Below are 21,034 nucleotides of genomic sequence, written 5' to 3'. Positions count from 1 at the left end.
CTTGGTAACTGCTCAAAATCAGTGCTATGTTTGCAGTTAAAGGCCCCAAGCTAGATGTTCCACCTCAGTCAAAGAAATAAGAGGGGTGGTTAAGGCTGAGACAGTGCAAAAATAGCACTATGGAGCCCCGCGGTAGGTTGAGAGGCAGGTGAAGCATCTCGTGCAAACCACTATGCGTGAGTAGAGTGTTTGGATCCTATTTCAAGTTTAGACAGAAAAGGGCTGAACGGCTGCCAGGTAAACACAGCAGCGCAGGTACTGATTTGGCCCTGTGTTTATGCTTACACAAAAACAGCCTACAGCACTGTTGAATGGAGGTAGGTCCTATCAGCTGCAGTGATAAAGCGAGGTGTCTATGGTTGAGATCAATCATTGCTCCCTTTTTGTTTTTCACCCTCCCTACTCCCTAAACTCCTTCCATGCCTTCCAGCTCGGCATGCAAGGGGACTCTAGCGTGTGAAGAGTTGAAATGGACGATCGCAGCAGATAGGGCAGAAGGTATCAAGTCCATGTGGCCCACATGGCTGAGGTTCATTGACAGGCATGCCCTAACAGTAACACTTAGTAAGCAGGATTAAGAGGTGCATTCATGTTGGTGGTCCTCTAGGGGGACTATGTTTTGGATTTCTGTACATTGCAGACCACCATCTGATTTGAAAAATCTGATCCAAGTCAGTGAAAGTGTTAAGATGATGCTGCAGACTTTGGGTGAGCAGACATACAGTTTACACATTACAACAGATGTTCTGATATTTGCATTGTACTTTATACATACAGTACTAGCAGAACACTGGTTACAAAAAGTGGAAGGATTTTACCTTCATTTCAGTAGAGCACTCAAGCTACTCAGAGGGGCTGAGGCCAACTACAACCAACCATAGCCACACTTAAACTAGTCATAAATGCAATTTAAGAGTGGCTGTGGCTCATGTAGAACAGGGTTAACTTTTAATTGCGAAGCTAATAGTTTGATTCCTGACCCCACCATGAACCAAAGTGTCCTTGGGCAAGACACTGAACCCCAAGTTGCCCCTATTGGCAGGTGAGCACCTTAAAAGGCTGCACTGTCACTACTGGTGTTAATATGCATGTAAAGTGGTTTATACAACATAGCTTTGGTTAACTCGAATAGGAGTAAAACTCTAAGTCAAGAGGATCACTTGGGGATTCTCTTGCTGTCCAGACACACACTTGACCCACTCAGCAGGCCACTAAACCTGATGAGAGTGGTGGTTACACTTATACTAACCACAGAGACAATTGGGTTGACCACTTGTACCAACAAGGGAAACACTTGGCTCTTTTGTCAACCAGAGGACCCCTGCAATCTGACCAGAAGATGATTTGTACAAATGTGAAGAAAAACTGAGCAGGAGGGTGTATGGGGTCCTATAGCCACACAAGGTAACAACATTAAACAGGCCACCTCTTTTAAATACCTAGGTTTGCACAGTGATAGCGACATCAGCTGGCACACGCAAATGGCAAGTGTTTGTACCAGAATCCATCAGCGCCGTCACTTTCTCAGACAACTTAGGGTTTTTGGTGTCAGTAGAGAAATCCTGTTAATTTTTTACTGTGTAACCATTGAGCCCATACTTATGTACGGGATCATCTGCTGGTTTGACCTCTTACAGTCAAGTCTACAACTCAGATTCATCATAACCTGGTGAAGATGGCAAGTAAGATCATGGGTACTCATGCCACAAGTCTCATTTACACAGGCCACCATCAGGCAGGCTAACAGTATTCTTTCAAACTCATCACATGCCCTGTTTCCGGAGTATGTTCTGTTTAATTCAGACAGGAGGTACAGAGTCCCGCTGTGCAAGTTCCACTGTTTTACAAACTCCTTTATTCCTCTCTCAATCAAGCTCATTAATGAGTAGTTAGGTATAGCTACTAAAAGGAGGTAGCCAAATGTATACTTAAGGATGTATGTGTGTATGCATGGGGGTATGTGTGACTTTCACAGGGTTTTTTTTTCAAGAGAATTTATTGAACATTTTTTAAATATTTACAAACAAACACAAAATGCCATCAAAATGTAAAACTGTATATATAAAACCAAAATCAGGAAAATATGAATAAAAACAGTGATTAAATAATAAAAAAATTAAAAAAAACAAAATGAGCATAAAAAAATGCCATCCTACAGATCAAACAGTAACATTTGTATCTCTTGTATCAGCTTTAATAGAGAAAAAAAAAGAGACAATGAGAGAACGAATACATAAGAAGGAAAAGGATAAAGAGAAGCATCTAGGTTATTCTAACATTATTTGGCCATTCTATAATTTTTTTGACTTCTCAGCACCATCCCTGACAGATCCTTTGGCAAATAATTAAACAGAGGAGACCATAGTTCTGTGAAACGCCTTTCGTTGCCTTTCAATACAGCACAGAGTCTTTCATGGGGAGAACCCTGAAAATCTCTATACCATTGTGTGGCAGCTGGTGGTAAATCTTTAATCCAATTGATCAAAATACATTTTTTTGCCAATAACAGTAACTTGTCACATAGTTTAAGCTGTAAGTGTGTGAGGGTTAGATATCTAGAGGGCAGGCCAAGAACAAAAAAGCCTGGGTCCCTCTTTATTGTCACCTGAAAGATACCACTAAGTTCTTGAGAAATTGTACCCAAAAACCTTTTAATCAGTTTACATTGCCAGAGGCAATGATAATAGGTACCAACCTCCCTCTGACACTTTTTACAAAGAGCTGAGGTCTGATGATTCATCTTATTAAGTATGTAAGGAGAAAAATAAAGACGATGAAATATTTTGTACTGTGTCTCTCTCAATCTATTACTAGTAAAGGTTGAGCTAATAACTTTGATTGCTTTCAGCCATTCATCCTCTGTATATTCAGTATCAAAATCTCTCTCCCATTTTTGTGTGATATGTATCACATCATTTGAGTTAAGAGAGTGCAACAGAGCATAAAAGGCGGAGATGAAATGTGAAACACTTTTTCTGTCCAAAAGAAATTTCTCTACAGTGTTGTATGTAACTGGAAGTGAATGAGAGAAATCCTTTGAACTAATAAAATGTCAAGCCTGGAGGTAGCCATAAAAGTGTTCTTTAGGGATGTTAAACTTTGATTGCAACTGTTGAAAAGTCAACAGTGTGCTACTCTCATATAAATCCCCAATTACATGTAGCCCCTTATCATACCGTATATTAAATACATTTGTATGAAGACCTGGAATGAAATCCTGATTCTTTATAAGAGGGGTCAGAAAAGAGGCCCAACTACCCTGATTTATCTCATTACAGAGTCCCCACCACACTCTAATTGTGTTATATATAATTGGGTTATCTTTGATCTCTTTATAGACCCTCTTTTTGTCACCCACAACCAAGCTCCACAATGAGCCAGGCAAAACCGACCACAAGTCTAGACAGGGCTTTGGACCTAGATAGGCATGTAACCATTCCCAAAGGAAGCGAGCATGGCAGGCTCCATAATAAAATATAATGTTTGGCAGAGCCAAACCTCCTCTGTTAGAAGGGAGCTGCAAATTCTTTATTTTCTGCCTAGATTTCTTTCCATGCCATATGAATTTACAGAATATTCTTTCTATATCAAGGGCAACTTTCTTAGAAATCCATAGAGGTAACATTTGCAAAGGAAATAAAATAATTAGGCTTATACGGCCCATTAGGGATAAGGGGAGATCATGCCATCTCACCAAATCTCTTTTAATTGATTTTACAATTGTTAAAAAGTTAAGTTTCCAGAGCTCTGACAGGTGTGGAGAGACTTTTATCCCAAGATAGGTAAAACCAGTAGGGGACCATTTAAAAGAGCAGTTAAGGGGTGGGTTTACGTAGACTAGTCGGGTGGCTTAATGACATGATCTCTGACTTACTAAAGTTAATTCTGTATCCTGAAAAAGAGCTAAACTCTTGAATGATACTGAGGGTAGTGGGCAATGATAATTCAGGCCTAGTTAAAAATAGTAGGATATCATCTGCATATAAAACAATTTTAAAAATGTTGCCTTCAATTGTTATGCCAAATATATTTTGATGTAGCCTTACAGTCTCAGCTAGAGGTTCTAGTGCCAAAGCAAAAAGCAGTGGTGACAGTGGGCATCGCTGACGTGTCCCTCTAAGCAGTGGGAAAGGTGCAGATTGAATACCATTAGTTATTACACACGCCTCTGGAGCGCTGTACAGTATTCTGATCCATTTAATAAAATATACCCCCAGCCCAAATCTCTCTAAGACATCAAATAGATATGACCACTCAACCCTATCGAATGCTTTTTCTGCATCTAAAGATAGAGAAAAAGCTTTAAGTGTCAGGCCAGCTGCAGCTGGTCCGAGTTAGCGTCACTCTCTCCGCTTTCCCTCTCTCTCTCTCTACCCTCTTCCTAGGTTGGCTCGACAGGCAGGAGTGGCAACAGGTGTTTTGCATTCGTGATCATGATCAATTGGCGCAGGAGCAGCTGGGGACAGCCAATCACACCTTCGTCTCTTTCTTTATAAGCAGATGCCACCCACCTCTCTTTGTCGGATTGTAACATCGCCTGTAAATTCACTCAGTCGGTCACTCTTGCTACCACCACCATCTGTACTAGCATTAACTCCGTTCTCTGCTCTCTCGTCTCAGTTCCTGGTCCAGCCGTTCCTGTCCGCATCTCGTCCAGAACCGCCTAGTCACGCTGTCTGTCGTCAACTCGAAGATACTCAGCTGTGCCGTTCCAGTCACCCGGCGTCCTTCCCAATCACCTGTGGCCGCTTTCCACCACCAGCCACCCGGACGGCCAGCCAGCTGCAACCTGCTCCATCTCACTGGAACCCAGTCTGAGCATCCTAGTTCGTTGTTGTTGAGTAACTGAGAAAAACCCATTCGCTTGTCTAAGTTGAAACTATTACTGAGCAGTTAGTAACTAACTATCGACGTCTGTTTAAGTTTTGCCTCGCTTTAGCGTATTTTCGAGACTGAGGTTCAACAGTAGTGCTTCATATTTGATTCGTTATGATTCGTGGATTGTGTATATGAGAAACCACTCAGATTTGCAGGCTTAGTGTAATTGAGAATTAGACCTCCGACCCTCTAGTCAGCACTATTTCTGTTTTGGGCTGTTTAGCCAAGTTCTGTTCTCGCTAACTTCCGGTTGTGATTCCCTGCATGGGATTTGTAGTTTTCGTTTGTGATATGCAATAAATCTCCTTAACATCTAAATCCCTGTCTATCATTTCCTGCGCTTGAGCTCCCTTAACAAATCCTAACTTTAAGATTTGTTGTTCTTGAAAAGTGTATCATGTTAAGTAATTTTCTCACATTTGTGAGAGGGAGGCAATTTTTTTTTTTTTTTATAAAACCCGTTTGATCTGGGTTACTAAGGATGGGCATGAGCTTCTCCAATCTGGTTGCCAGAATTTTTGAAATTAATTTACTATCTACCCCTATAAGGCTAATTGGTCTATATGACCCACACATATCTGGGGGTTTATCTTTCTTCAGAATGAGAATATTTGGTAAGTTGAGTGTCTGGGGAAGAAATCCATTCTGAAAAGAATCTGCAAACATATTAGTTAGTGGACCAACAACTAGATGACTCAGTTTTTTATAAAAATTCCGGGCAGAAGCCATCAGGTCCTGGTGCCTTTCCGCCCCTAAGGGAAGTAATGGCTCTCTTAACTTCCTCCTCAGACACAGGCACATTAAGCCCTTCTCTTTGTTCTTCAGAAGGGAAAGGCACCCTATTTAAAAAATCAGTCCTCCTTGCCTCAGAAGAATCACAATCAGAAGAGTACAATTTCTGATAAAACTCTTTCATGATATTGTTAACATCCCTGCTTTTGTAGTGCCTGGTCTGTTTATTATCTAGTAATGACGATATGGTATTTGCCTCCATCCTATCTTTTGCCAGTCTCGCCAAGAGATGACCTGGCTTGTTCCCTGACTCGTAAAGCCTGTGCTTGGCATAGAACAAGTTTGACTCTGCCTTCACAGTTAGCAGCTGGTTAAGGGCTGAGCGTGCTGCCTCTAATTCCCAAGAGAGGACTTTAGAGAGTGCATTTTTGAACTGTATCTCCAATAAATGTATTGTGCTCTCCAGATCAAGTTGCTCTTTCAAGGCAGCCTTTCTTCGAGCTGTAGTGTAGGAAATAATACATCCTCTAACGAAGGCTTTTGCAGTTTCCCAGAGCAAAGAGGGACTAACATCAGGGGTTTTATTGGCAGAAATAAAAATGTTCCACTGATCAGTGACGTAATCAATAAACGCCGGTCTACTTAACAGAGAGGGATCCATTCTCCAGTGGCGATCAGCAGCCTCATAATGGGGTGGACTAATACAAAGGCTAACATGTGAATGGTCGGAGAGTGAGCAGATGCCAATAGAGCATTCCTTTACTCTGTCCATCACAGTTATTTTTTCTCCAAAAACAGAACCTGAGGCAAGGATATAGCGGCCAGCATTGTCACTTATGGTTCTTTCCAAGGTAAATGGTAAACTACGATGAATTAAGATGGCTACTCCTCTGCTTTTTGTATTATAAGATGAATAAAATACTTGACCCACCCAACTTCTCCTTAGTTTTATGTGCTCCAGATCATTTAAATGTGTTTTGGATAATAGAGCGATACTAGTTTTCTTTTTTCTTTTTTTTTTAGAAAAGAGAGTACCTTTTGCCTTTTTATTGCATTATTTACTCCCTTTACATTTAGGGATACTATTTTTAGATCAGTCATAGCTGGTTAAGAGAGGAATTTGCAAACCAGTAAGGAGAGTACTGTAACAAACAACAGGACAATGACCCTAAGCACACAGCTAAAATAACAAAGGAGTGGCTTCACAACAACTCTGTGACCGTTCTTGACTGGCCCAGCCAGAGCCCTGACCTAAACCCAATTGAGCATCTCTGGAGAGACCTCAAAATGGCTGTCCACCAACGTTTACCATCCAACCTGACAGAACTGGAGAGGATCTGTAAGGAAGAATGGCAGAGGATCCCCAAATCTAGGTGTGAAAAACTTGTTGCGTCATTCCCAAGAAGACTCATGGCTGTACGAGCTGAAAAGGGTGCTTCTACTCAATACTGAGCACAGGGTCTGAATACTTATGGCCATGTGATATTTCAGTTTTTCTTTTTTAATATATTTGCAAAAATTTCTACATTTCTGTTTTTTCTGTCAAGAGGTCGTGCTGAGTGTACATTAATGAGAAATAAAATGAACTTTTTTGATTTTGGCAAATGGCTGCAATGACACAGAGAGTGAAAAATTTCAAGGGGTCTGAATACTTTCCGTACCCTCTGTATGTGTTACAGTGCAGCTTGCTTTTTGCCTTTGTCCATGACTAATTTCTCTCACGGGAGTGAATAAAGTGAACTTTGAACAAATGATGGTCTTTCACTGACAAAAATAGAACAAGGACAGCTGGACGGACCAGGGAAGCAGAAGTGCAGTCATAGCAAGACTGTCAGCTGGATAGCTCAGTGACTAACACCTTTGACTCTGGCACAGAAGACTGGTGGTTCAAATTGTGGTCAGGGTGCACTTATCCAGTGGGGACCCTTGGGCAAAGTCCTTAATGCTGCAAACTTATGTTGTATCTACTCTCAGAAGTATGTTGCTTTGGATAAAAGCATCTCCAAAATGAAATTGTAAATTTGCACTCAGATTTTAGCACAGAAATTTAGCAAAAATATTTGCAGCACGTGATACAAAAATAAATGGAAGTTCATAATTCCTGTGCAGACATATTGTGCCTAAAAAGAGGGCAGTCGAAAAATATATAGCACATATCAAGGTAATAAAAAGAGGAAGCAGGAATGACATCACTGTCTTTGCATGTCTTTTATGTCCCAGCAGTGACAGGCTGCCTTTCACCTGTGCTTCACCTCTTCCCTTAATTACTTTAATTATACCCTTGTTGGCTCCGTTTATTTATATGTATTTTTTTTCTCTCCGTTGGTCTGGCAGGGTGTGAGCCCCTCAGGTAAGAATGCAGGAAAACCCAAAATAGCAATGAGCAGCTGCCAAGTAACTTCAGGATACGCTGCTTCATTTTATCAGATTTCATTTATTAATCGCTGACACAGAAGCTTAGAGATTTACGCTCATCAAACCACGCTCATAAAAACTTTGTGAGTCACTGCATGTATTTAGCCTATGTCTGTTTATTTGTATATTGTGTGTCCACCTAAAATTTTATTTCGACATGTGGCAGTTGTCTGAGCATATTCAGTGTGGAAAGTTCTGGTGTTTTGTATCAAAACAGCTTCATGGGAACTTTGTTTGTCGCTGATAAGTGCTCAGGTGTGCGTCTGATTATATGGACTGTGTGGCCCCCACCAGTTATCTTCCAAAACAAGGTTTGATTCTAGAGAAGCACAACAAAGCAGGCAGCAAACATTTAGAAGGCCACATTGTTGGGTAATTACAGTAATCACAGTACGAAGAATAAACTAGACGGAATGTTCGCATCTTACTCTTCCATTTTGTTGAAGCATAATCTCGCACTTTCACAGCCACACCTGAGCAGACACACAGCTGCAGTCAAACATACACCCCCATACACAAACCCCTGCGCTGGTGCCTCCTGTGCTGACTGCAGGAATGAGTGGAATTAATGTGGAATGTCTGATCTTTGAGTTGGCTGTGACATAGACACACTGCAGTACCTACCTGTGCGCCCCAGTGAAGCATGTCTGCAATCAGCGACCTCTGTCAGAGACTAAATCTGCTGCAGGGAATCTTGGGAATCTCAGCTATGCAGCGCCTCTTGTTGCCGTTCCTCCCTGCACACCTCACACACAGCTCATACTTTGTTTATACAAAGACATTGGGGGCTGGACACCCTTCACCCACAGAGAAGAAAGAAAACAAAGAGGAGATACAGGTAAGAAGTCATCCAGAGACATGCAGACAAGGGTTAGCGTGTGAGTGCAGACCGCTGCAGAGGTGGGGCTATTTTTGGAGCAGTGAAGGATTCACCCAATGAATTTACATAACTGGAATTCCACTCATGTCAGCACTTAAAAGAGAATTCTCCCACTGCTCAAAGGAGACACTTTATACCTCAATAGGTGAGCTAAACCAACAAGTGCCAATTTTAGGAGAGACATGTTTACAGAGTACAAGCATGATCTCTTTAGTCTTTCTGTAGAGCAGAGTTGACTCTTCTGACTTACATGACAGCACAATTATAGTAATTTTTATTGCATTATATATCACCTTCTATTAGAACCTGAAGGAAAAAATTATCATGGCCTTCTGAAATAATATGGAGATTTGAAATACACCTTAATCCAAATATGCAGAGAGAAACGATAATGTAATACTTTATTGAGCCCCGTGGGGAAACTGTCTTTCCCCTTCTCATTTCAAATTGCAATGTGGAAGAGAAAAAGCAGAGAACAGGTGTGCTGCCTTTCACACCAAATCACTTCAGCACAGGTGTGTGTAGCCTTCTTGGCAGCGCATCTGAAATCAAATACAGCCTCATCAAACCTGTGCAAAGAAAAAAATGCATGCAGGAACACCTACTACCAGTCAGGCGGTGTAAAATTCTCTTTGTGCCTTGTCAGAGTGCTGTACAGTCGCGGTGATAATGATAGCACACATGTCGTTGCTTTCCTCAGCTCTGGGTTTAGGCTCACAGCAGTCGACCTCCTGAGTTTCAACAAAAACATTTTGGTTTCAACACTCCAGTGGCTCCAGAATAGTCCCAGTGAGACAAGCAAACAGTTTCCAGAATGTAAATTTGATTAGAAGATGTTTGGTGACTTTTGATTTCTCTGTCATTCTTTATCCATCACAGACCTACAGAGTTTCTGCTCAGGACACTCTGGAGTTTTTTGTATCCATTTAAAATTGCACCTGTGTTTGATATTTTCTTAAATTCGAGAAAATTATTTTGGAACCCAATAAAATCATGGTGACTGTGAGTTCACTATTCAGTGAGTGGTTTCTGAAATGTCGACACTTTTCCCAAGACATGACTGTGGTTGTCACTGGATGAAACAGGTTAAAATTATCCATGTTACTTGACCAAGCAAGGATGTAATGGACAGAGCTTGTGTTGGTGGAAGGCTGTACAAAATGCTCTGACATTGAAAACTAGTCCTCTAGTTGCCTCTCTCACCAATAATAATAATAATAATAATAATAATAATAACTTTATTTATAAAGCACTTTTCGTCAAAGTGCTGTACACAGAAATAAAAACAGATAAAAACAATAAAAACAGATAAAGACAGTAAAAACAGATAAAAACAGAACAATAAAAAAGACATCAGTAAAACAAACAATTTAAGATTCATATATAAAAGAAAAGAGTTGGGTCTTCAGCTTAGTTTTAAATAGATTAATGGACGATGCCTGCCTGATTTCAGCAGGTAAACTGTTCCACAATGTAGGCACCTCGAAAGAAAAAGCCCGTTCCTCCACCATCTTTTTACAGACCTTCGGGATATTCAGAAGTCCAGTCCCCTGGGAACGGAGAGCACGAGCGGGAACATACAGATTCAGCAGGCTGGATAAAGAAGACAGGGCAATTCCATTAACAATTTTATAGGTTAGTAGCAGCACCTTAAAGTCTGCTCTAACATGAACTGGTAGCCAATGCAGAGAGGCCAGCGCTGGAGTAATATGCTCGTATTTACTTGTTCTGGTCAGAACGCGAGCTGCTGCATTCTGGACCATCTGCAGACCATGAAGGCTCTTCATTGGCAGACCTGATAAAAGGAGATTGCAATAGTCCAACCGTGAAGAAACAAAAGCGTGAATTAGGACCTCAGCATCCTGAAATGACAGACTTGGTCGGATTTTAGAGATATTTCTGAGGTGGAAAAAGGCCAATCTGGTCACCTCTTTAATATGTAATTTAAATCACAGGGTTTTATCAAAGAGTACACCAAGATTCTTAACTCTGTCTTTACAATGAATAGCACAGTCATCCAAAGACAGAGTAAAGTCTTCAAGCAGAGGATTAACACTTTCAGGTCCAATCACCATCATTTCAGTCTTGGCAGAATTCAGAAGCAGGAAATTCGTTGATAGCCAGCTCCTAACAGCTGAGAGACAGGCCTGGAGTTTATCAGTGTCACAAACACTTTGAAGGACCAAGGGCATGTATAGCTGTAGATCATCTGCATAGCAATGAAAAGAGATCCCAAAGGAACACAAAATTTGACCCAAAGGTGTCAGATAAAGAGAAAACAACAAGGGTCCTAGTACAGACCCCTGCGGTACTCTATGCCTAACAGCACAGGACTCAGAGAGCATGTTGTTAAAGAAAACACTGTGAGATCTCTCTGACAGGTAAGACCTCAACCATTTCAGCACCTGGCCTGAGATGCCGAAATAATTCTCCAGTCTGTCCAGTAAGATGCCGTGATCCACCGTATCAAAAGCTGAGCTGAGATCCAGCAACAACAGAACAGATGATGCCTTTGAGTCAAGAGCTAGAAGCAAATCATTCACCACTTTATATAGCAATAATAATAATAATAACAATAAATACCAAATGCAGGTGAGTCTGTCCATGTAGTCAAATTTTAGATGCCTGAACATGAAAAGGAGCCCTGCTGGAGAGTCTTTGTCCTACCTGTTGGGTCATAAAGTCAGATTATGAAGCAGTCATCAGAATATTTTCATTTCATTGGAAGTTTTAGGGGCTGCACAGTGGAGTAGTGGTTAGCACTTTCTTCTTGCAGCAAGAAGATCCCCGGTTCAAATCCCAGGGTGGGCCTGGAATCTTTCTGCATGGAGTTTGCATGTTCGCCCTGTGCATGCGTGGGTTTTCTCCGGGTACTCCTGCTTCCTCCCACAGTCCAAAATTATGCTGAGGTTAACTGATTACTCTAAATTGGTGTGGGTGTGAGTGTGATTGTTTGTCTGTATGTGTGGCCCTGCGACGGACTGGCAACCTGTCCGGGGTGTCCCCTGCCTTCGCCCGAGTTGGCTGGGATGGGCTCCAGCACCCCCCACGACCCTAGTGAGGATAAAGCGGTGTATAGAGGATGCATGGATGGAAGTTTTAGGTCGGGTCCTGCAGTAAATCACCAAGCCACTAATGGTTTTCTTGGAATGCCCAGACAACCTATTTAATGTGTAGTCACAGGGACTTAAAATTTGGAATGTGAATGGATGTTTGTATGCCTGTTGTTGTGAGAGCACATTTGTATGACTGCAAGAAATTGTAGGCCTTGTGCTAATCTGAAATAACAATATTTGGGCTCCTGCAACTATCTGTCCATCCATTATCTATACACCGCTTAATCCTCATTAGGGTCGTGGTAGGGCTGGAGTCTATCCCAGCTGAGTCTATCACAGGGCTATAGAGACAAACAATTCAGAAGTATCAATTAGCCTCAGCATGTCTTTGGACTGTGGGAGGAAGCCGGGGTACCTGGAGAAAATCCACGCTCCTGCAACTAATGGCCCCTATAAAGTGTAGCTTGACAAAAGGACAAAACTGTTACCCACAAAGGTCAACAACAGTTTTACTCATTACAATCAAGGACACCGATTTGTTCAATTTCCGTTTCAGCATTTGAGCTGCACAGACACAAAACTGACAGAAAAAATTTATTTCACCAGCTGCCATCAGGGCTTTCATTAACAAGGCAGGAAAAACAGACAGAGACTTCACATAATTAACCCGCATACCCTCCAAATACTGTCGCTTTTTCACACACACCACACACACAAACACATCCACACACAAGCAATTCAGGGTGATATCTTCAGGCCTGTCATGTACACACAAAATGATAATTAGGCAATAGGATTTAAACATGCAAACCTGCTCAGGATGCCAAGCACGCTCATATCACGTCTGCTGTCTCTGAGGCCATTGGCACTGACGTTATTTTATACTGTAAAGCTGAATCTTTTCGCTCTATGTAGAGAGTTGGACTTGCAGGAAGTTGTTCAGGACCCAACAAAGTCTGAGCAGAAGAGAGAGGAGGAGAAGGTGAAAGAGACAGTTTAACTGGTCAGAGTTCAAGCTTATAACTCATGATAATTCTCCAGACTCTTACTGCATGTCATCTGGCCGAGGTGCTGACAGGAGAAGAGTAAGTACACAAGTTGGTTTACAGGTTTAGGGGTGTCAGTTTACTTTAAACTTGCTACAGTAGCTACAGCCCCTAAATACCAGATCATTGACTGTAGTTCGGTCAAATGTCAGCAGACAAGTGGAATGTGTCAGAGATTAATAGTTCAAAGTTAAAATTAACATGTCAGCAAATATTTGTTGCAACATTCACAAAACTCAAAAAGACAAATGGTCATGGATTCTCTGCTAAACCTTTTTTGATCAGTTTTGTCTCTATCTTTGAGTTTGCAAAGAAGAACTGAACTAAAGCAGGGGACCAACACAGGGGTGATGTGAATTTTTTGTCAATTTATTCAATTTTTAAACAGATTTACCCATAATTTTTGCCCATAAAATATGCTAGGTTTTTCATTCTGTATAGATATTTAACTTAATTTCTTTCAAGGTCATATTTCCTTTTGATTATGTTTTTTTAGGGGCTGCTTATAGCTTAAATATTATTTTACCATGCAAACCATGATACATTCATGCCCATACTACACTTTTTTTGGCTAAAATATGATACTAAAATTCAGTAAAGTCTGTCTTTTAAAAAAACAACAAAAAAAACAAACAAATAGATAAAATATCCAGTAAGATGTACCAATGATGGAATACAATAACTACTTGTAAACGAGATTTTAGCGCCGTCCATAATTATTGGCACCCCTGGTTAAGATGTTTTCTTTAGCTTCTAATCAGTTCAGTTATTTTTTTCTAAATAATATAGGACCACAATGTAAAAAAGAGGGAAATACAACCTTTAATTCACTTGAATTAAAGGTTGGATTTTCTTCTTTTTTGTTCCTCTTCATTGTTATTCATCGGGGAAAAAATCACACATTAAGAAATAATTCTTTTACATCAAATCAAGTGTGCCACAATTATTAGCACTCCTGATGTTTAAACTTTGTACAACCCCCTTTTGCCGACAAAAAAAGCACCTAATCTTCTCCTATAATACAATTTTCAACAATTTTCAGCGTGACAGTATGCTTCTACAATAAAATTGAATTTATTTAAAGGCTTTCAACACATCTTAACCAGGGGTGCCAATAATTATGGAGGGCGCTGCAGTTTATTTTTAAAGAATTTTGGAACTGATATATTCAGATAACTGGATGAATTGAGTGGGGGGGATTTTGGACCACAGCACTTAATAAACTCAGTCTGTGCACCTCTGGTGAATTTGAGTGTTTTTGGTTTCCTGCTGTGCAGCAAGTGAAGCAGAGACGTCCAGTCTCACCAGCAAATGAACTGGCTCACAGACAGTATGAAATGCTATCAGTGCTAGGGTGTGAACCTTGTCAAGAATCATTTCCACAATTTCATTTTACTAAAGGAAATAGTATAATAGTGGACTATATCAGACCTTAAGGTATGTGGTCTGAGAGCTTTAAGGACTCGTCCTGGATATTAAAACATCAACTAAATCCCAAATAAAATCCAGTCTAACTCAAGAAAGCGGCTTACACTTGTGGTAGAAAAAGCAGTACAGGAGTGTTCTCGTTCGGGTTCTTGGAGATAAGTTTTTGGGCGACTTCGAATCCTCCCACCTCATTTGCATCACTGGCTCTTAGACGGGTGAAATGCTTGTTTTGCGCCTCCTTTCTCCTCGCTCCGCTGTTTCTTTGCATGCAGGTGCAATGGTACTCTGCTCCGAACTCCCCGTGACCTCCCAGACGATGTGTGTTGTTGTTTTCCTTCATTCCCTCAGTCTTATTGCTTAACCCGATAGTTTGCATATCATCCATTGTGTGTTGTGTGGAACTCTTCCAAAACTAAGCTATTTCTTTTATTTCAGTTCTGCGTCTGTATTACTTCCTCGTTCCACGGAAACACCGGCGGAGGGTGTAGGAGGCTCAGGTGGAAAGCAAGCTTGTCTGTTTTTCTCTCTCTCTTCTCTCTCTTGTCAGAGTTTTCTGTTGTGCGTAAAATTGTGCAGTTTTCCCTGGGAAAAGCCTAAAATCTCACTTATAGAAACATTCACAGAGAGCCAGGAATACAGGATAAAGTGTATTTTTAAGTGTATTTGCTGTCATTCAACGGAACCAGAAAGTGACATATATAATTATATCCACTGATAATATATGGATAGACAGACAGACAGATAGATAGATAGATGCATTTTAAACTAATTATATTTTTCATACCTGTCCTGTCTCGCCCCACTTATCCTCCCACTTTTCTTCTTCTCTGGCGTGGCATGTCAGTGTCCAATTGTAAACATACATGTACTATATCACTCAATGGCTTCAATGGATTCGGGCTGGAAACTCCGCCTGTGGGCCGTCCCTTGCCGAGGCATTATATTATAGCAAGACAAGCGTGTCTCCGGAGACAGATCTTTATTCTGCTGTTCCAAACTGAGGCTCAGGGTGCCTTCAGCGCTACAGTCGAGCCTCTGCACCACAGCAACACTCTGCTGTCAGGACTCCTACACCTGCTCCGGTGCTCAGCCGAGACTATAGCCTACTCCGACAGAAGAGACACATCAGGCTGTCAGGTTACTGAGAGGAGAGGAGATCCTGTTTTGTTTTGTTTGTTTGTTTGTTTGTTTTGTTTGTTTTGTTTTTTCGGAGAGATGAAACTGGAAGTTTTCTCTGCCCACCACTTCGCGCAGAAGCCGCTGGAGTTGTGTATGGACGCGGACGGAGGAGTCCCGTCTCCGCTGTCAGGAGACGAACTGGGGTCGGATGGGGACTGCGTGGCCAACAGCCCGGCACCTGTCACACAGAGCGTCGACGGCGGCAAGGGGAAGCCCTACACCCGCAGACCCAAACCTCCCTACTCCTACATCGCCCTCATCGCCATGGCCATCCGGGAGTCCAGCAGCGGTCGCCTCACTCTGGCAGAGATCAACGACTACCTGATGAAGAAGTTCCCGTTTTTCCGCGGCAGCTACACCGGCTGGAGGAACTCGGTGCGCCACAACCTGTCACTCAACGATTGCTTCCTCAAAGTGCTGAGGGACCCGTCCAGGCCCTGGGGTAAGGACAACTACTGGATGCTCAACCCGCACAGCGAGTACACCTTTGCTGACGGAGTGTTCCGTCGCAGGAGGAAGCGCATCGCCAAGAGGCCCCATAAGGAGCAGGAGAACCCGGACATCCTCAGTGAGGACACCCGCCTCCCCGCCCCGGAGGAGAGGGTGGGGGCAAAGTTCTCCAGCGCCTTCGCCATTGATAGTATCCTCAGCACACCTTTCAAACGGAGGGAGGAGAGCCATGCTGATGCAGAGCACCCCAGGCCTCGGGTGTACTGGTCCCCAGGGGCCCACCTGCTGCCCTACACTCTGAACTACCCGACACAGCATACTTACCTGTCAGAGGCAGCGTATAGCGGCACAGAGCCCAGCAGGGATGCTCCCATGTACCTCCAGCACACCGCAGCCGGCATGGCCGCACCTGAGGCTGCTTTCAAGATGCCCAGCAAGGCGCGAGGTTTCCATATAGATTCCTTGCTGTCGTGAGACACACGGACTGCTTTCAGACGCGTGCGTTTTGACACATGGTGTGCACTTTTGTGGGTGATTTTAGCTTTGAGTGATTTAACTGTTTAAGTGTATGGGACTGTGTGTCTCATCAGGACTACTGTCAGTGATTTAGCAGTGAAAAGAAACAACATGGCATGTTGTCTGTATAGATCTATGTGGTAACTTAAGCAAATTAGTAGTGTCATCACAATACATTCCACTGTGTGTGTGTGTGTGTGTGTGTGTGTGTGTGTGTGTGTGTGTGTGTGTGTGTGTGTGTGTGTGTGTGTGTGTGTGTGTGTGGTTTAGAGAGTGAGTACTCATCTATCCATGGTTCATTGGTCATTTCTACTATGACGGCTGCCAAGTACCATGTTAAAACAAAATCCTATCAGTCTATTTATACTTTCATGTTTTGTACGACCTGCTGTATAAATATTGTTGTGTGTGTGTGTATATATATATATATATATATATATATATATATATATATATATATATATATATATATATATATATATATGTATCTGTGTAAAAAGATACTGACTATGCTGCGTTTCGATTCACGTGGCTGCACTACAAACGTATGTAAAAATGTCCCGTGCATGCCTGTTATTTTTATGAATAAAAAAAACTTGAAACAATGGAAGCATGTCATTCACTGAGTTGTTCATTGCAGACCTGAAAGGGGAAGGTCGATGTTAGATCAGAGGCAGCTGCTGAAGGGAGCGGGTGGGCTTTATACCTGCTCAACAGCAGTGTCTATGGTAGATTCTATTGAAAAGACAAAAAGCGAAGGAATTGATTGGTTCCAATAATAGCCTAGAATCAAACTTCACATCCAGGTTCCTGTCTTTGAGCTCCTATAGATTTTTGTGAATATTTGTCAGGAGTTACTTATTCCAGTGGCAAAAATAATCAGCGCAGCAACAAGTAAAATAAAATAACAGGTCAAAGAATAAATATTAAACCCAACACTCCCAGTTATGTTGCTGTCAGTCCACATGGACGTCAAAAGACACCAGCAATACCTCTGTTGCGGTGAAATGTGTGTACATAAGTTTTCACATTACATTTCAGACAAGCAGTTCTACAAATAAAATCTGCCAGTGGCCGAATTCGAATGTAATGATTTCCACCCAGAAGAACCAATCAGGAATTAAGGGAATTTACGTACAATTAATGTTAAATTGTATTTATTGTTGTTATTTTTGTATTGTGCTACATAGTGTAGGCAAAAACGTCATTTGGTGGTACAGCTGGTGTAATATCATGATCACTGCTTTATTTTTAAAAAAAACGTGAATAAACTGTACAAAACGAGGAGAAACATGCAGTGTAAATGTGTCTGTAGTCCAAGTCCGCCTCCTTCTTTTTTAAACAGTTGTGTTATTTATGTTGGCCAGATGTTACATTTACACACATACATAATATCATCATCACAAATGTGCGCGCACGTTCCTGCAGGCTGTTTACTGCTCGTGTCCGGAGGAGGCTGAGTTGCTCTCCACGGTCCTGAAACGGACCCAGACTCAGCGGCCGTCCGTCCACCAACACCTGGTCTACGAGTTTTAATCAAATAACCCCTCTGAATACAATGCATCAAAGAGAAACCACATTTAGTCCCGTCCTGCAATGTGAACAAATGAATGTGAAATTAAACTGTGGTTAAGTTGGTTATTATTATTAACATTATTATGATTATAATTTTAAACTCAATGATCACTAAATCAGGTATTAAATATACTATGCTCCAAATGTTTTACTAATTCAATACTTAGTTGGCAATGTTTGATATTTAATAAATAACAACAATCTTCATTCTTTGGATCACTCCTTAAAATTATTTCAACAGCCTGCCATTTTTTCCCACGCAGCCCTAAGGGAATATGGACAACGTCAGCTCTTAAATCTACTAGATTTAAAAATTTTAAAGTTCGTGACGATTTAAACGCCAATGCCGAGGAATCATTGCAGATTGTTGCACAATTTAAAGGGAACGATGATATACTGAAGTGTTAAATTTCTGGTTGCGGAAGAAACGGATTATTTGTACTTCGACGATGAATAATTCAAGAGAGATGAATTATTTGGATATTAGACTTTCGGAATTACTAAGATTATTTTGACAGTAAAGCAGAAGGAAGGATTGCAAAACTGAATACCACATGTGGCATTTCTGACATTTTCATTTTGGGGAACAAACTTAAGGATGCAAATAATGTTTAAACATTTGATTCGTTGATATTTGTAAATTTCTGTCCATGTGTTCAGTTGGCCATATCTAACTGACTTACTCTTCTGACATGCATATATCGTACGTATTTAAAACAGCCGCAGGCCCAGTGGTGTGTGTTTACAGCGCACGTAGCAGTCAGATAGGTATAGGTGAGACTGGCTCCTGTTTTCAGGGGCAATGCTGCAACCTGCAGGTGAAATTCCGGAACAACACACCTGTCTAGAGGGCCTGTTGTTTGGCTCCAACAGTCTCTGTGTCTCTACACTGTCAACATCCTTGTTGTATTGACGCACATTTCAAATGTATAAACTTACTCTGCGTTTCCATTTCAGCCTGCGCTTTCTTCAACCTACATGCCTGAGGAAGAAGTCAGGCCTATTCCGAGCCTGACTAAGACCCACAGTGTTATGAAACCAAACTTTAAGGCCGGCACAATGTTAGGAAGTCCAAACAGTCTGTCACTCCGGCAAACTGAACCGCGCCTGACCTCCCAGAGTCCCGGAGAGGCAGCTCCAAAGCTCCAGGCCCCGCCACAGGAAACACAGGCGGAGCGGCCAGGAGAGGAGCCGAGCAGCCCGAAGAATATTAGATTACCGTTAAAAGGACCTGAACTTAGTGTTTGTTATTGTTTCATTGGGTGAATATTGTTTACTCCTGGCCTACTTTAAACCTAAAGACAATCAAAATACAGAACAATTAAGACAGAGGTACTTATTGCACATTTAAATGTTGTAGCTGCATATTATTGGAAGAACATTTGCTTCTTCATATTTGTAGATACATTTTTTTGAATTAACAAACAAAACTAAAGGAGGTTATCGCGTTCTAATTTAATGTTTATATGAAATATATTGCAAAAGAAAAAATCCTTTCATTTCAACAAGTTCCAGAAGTTACCTAAGGTCATTTTTTCTCTATATCCGCCTCAAATTTTCTGGTAGCAAACATTATACCTTATCCTAAACACGGAAACAAAATGAAGGCCTTGTAGTGTCGGCAGTGGGCTCATGGGCCTCCAGCTGTGACCGAACTGCAAAGACAAACCTCTGAATAATAAAAAAAACACCTCTAAATAGCTTTTCGCTTGATATTTGCAAAAGACTAAATTAGAAGCTCGTATAAGCTCAGTGCGTAAAAAGCGGTCGGACCGCCGCCTTCAAAGCGCTCCCAGAACAAAGATTCCCTCTGCAGGCCAAGGCATCCTGATCTCGGCGGGGGTCGTAAGTTTTGATGTCGCAGGAAATTTCTGGGGCCGTAAAGGTTCAATGAACTGCTGTGTGTGTGTCATGGTGGAAAATGATTTTATCCGCACATCCTTTGTTGTGCAACGGTTACTGTTGCTGGTTATTGTTTGGAAAATCCTCCTGGCTATATCTAAACTTAAAAAGGCCCTGTCCGCAAGCACGTGCACAGATACACTATGGAGTTTGTGAACTAACATATTAACAATTGGATTTGTTTTTATCTGCAAATTTTTAACAGACAGTGTTCAGTTTCATTTTGTTTCTCCAACACGTTTTGTATGGGCCTATGGAAAGAATGACTTCAACCCATATTTACTATACAATTACCTATACATAACTAAAAATAAATAAAGAAAGAACAAAATTAAATCATTACTAACACGCACAGCATAACCTGGAAGATCTCCGTTGAGCTACAGACAAAAAACTGGATGTTTTTTTTAGTTCTTCAAAGCCCAATAATCTCCGCTCCGTCGCAGCGCGGATGTTGATATTACCTTTATGGGATATAGAACTCCATCATGTTGGACAAATTTGTGTGTGATGTCTCCATAGGGGAGGAAACTGTCGACGCCCGCTCGCCTAATTTCGCTTTTCTCTCTCTAATGAACGTGGGGCCCATGGGACCGGCTCTGGCCCGGGGCGGTAAACTGACACTGGCGCGCTGTGTGTGGTATCCAGGGCCGAGCTTGATGGAAAAAGCCTGCTTCCACTCATGTCAAAGTCATTTACTCAGAGCAACCCCTCGCTTACACACGCACAGCAAAGACCACCACCTCTCATCTCTCACACTCCTCGCCTAGCCCCGCACAGCGACAGTTTGTTTTTGTTATCCTCTGGACCAGTGTGGGAGGAAATTATGAGCAAAATAATACAAATAGAAGACGGTGCGCTTAACATTGATGAGTTTGGGTATTATCTGCAGCGGACATCATGGAGGCCCGTGTGAATGTTTTGGGCACCGTGCTATCAAATACAAGTTGGACCTTCTACACATGTTGAGGTGGTTT

General features: G+C 41.7%; 1 protein-coding gene across 1 annotated transcript; it reads left to right on the top strand.

Moving 5' to 3' along the window:
- Nucleotides 1-15,249: 15,249 nt before the first annotated feature.
- LOC110958568 (forkhead box protein Q1-like) lies at nt 15,250-17,820 on the top strand. Its single transcript, XM_022205162.2, has one exon. The coding sequence runs from the start codon at nt 15,273-15,275 to the stop codon at nt 16,536-16,538; it is 1,266 nt and encodes a 421-aa protein (XP_022060854.2). The 5' UTR covers nt 15,250-15,272; the 3' UTR covers nt 16,539-17,820.
- Nucleotides 17,821-21,034: the final 3,214 nt, after the last annotated feature.

The sequence above is a fragment of the Acanthochromis polyacanthus genome, chromosome 4 (genome assembly GCF_021347895.1).
Source record: "Acanthochromis polyacanthus isolate Apoly-LR-REF ecotype Palm Island chromosome 4, KAUST_Apoly_ChrSc, whole genome shotgun sequence".
In the NCBI taxonomy this organism is placed as follows: domain Eukaryota; kingdom Metazoa; phylum Chordata; class Actinopteri; family Pomacentridae; genus Acanthochromis; species Acanthochromis polyacanthus.
Note: the sequence above shows the minus strand (reverse complement) of the source record. Positions and strands in the feature narration are given on the sequence as shown.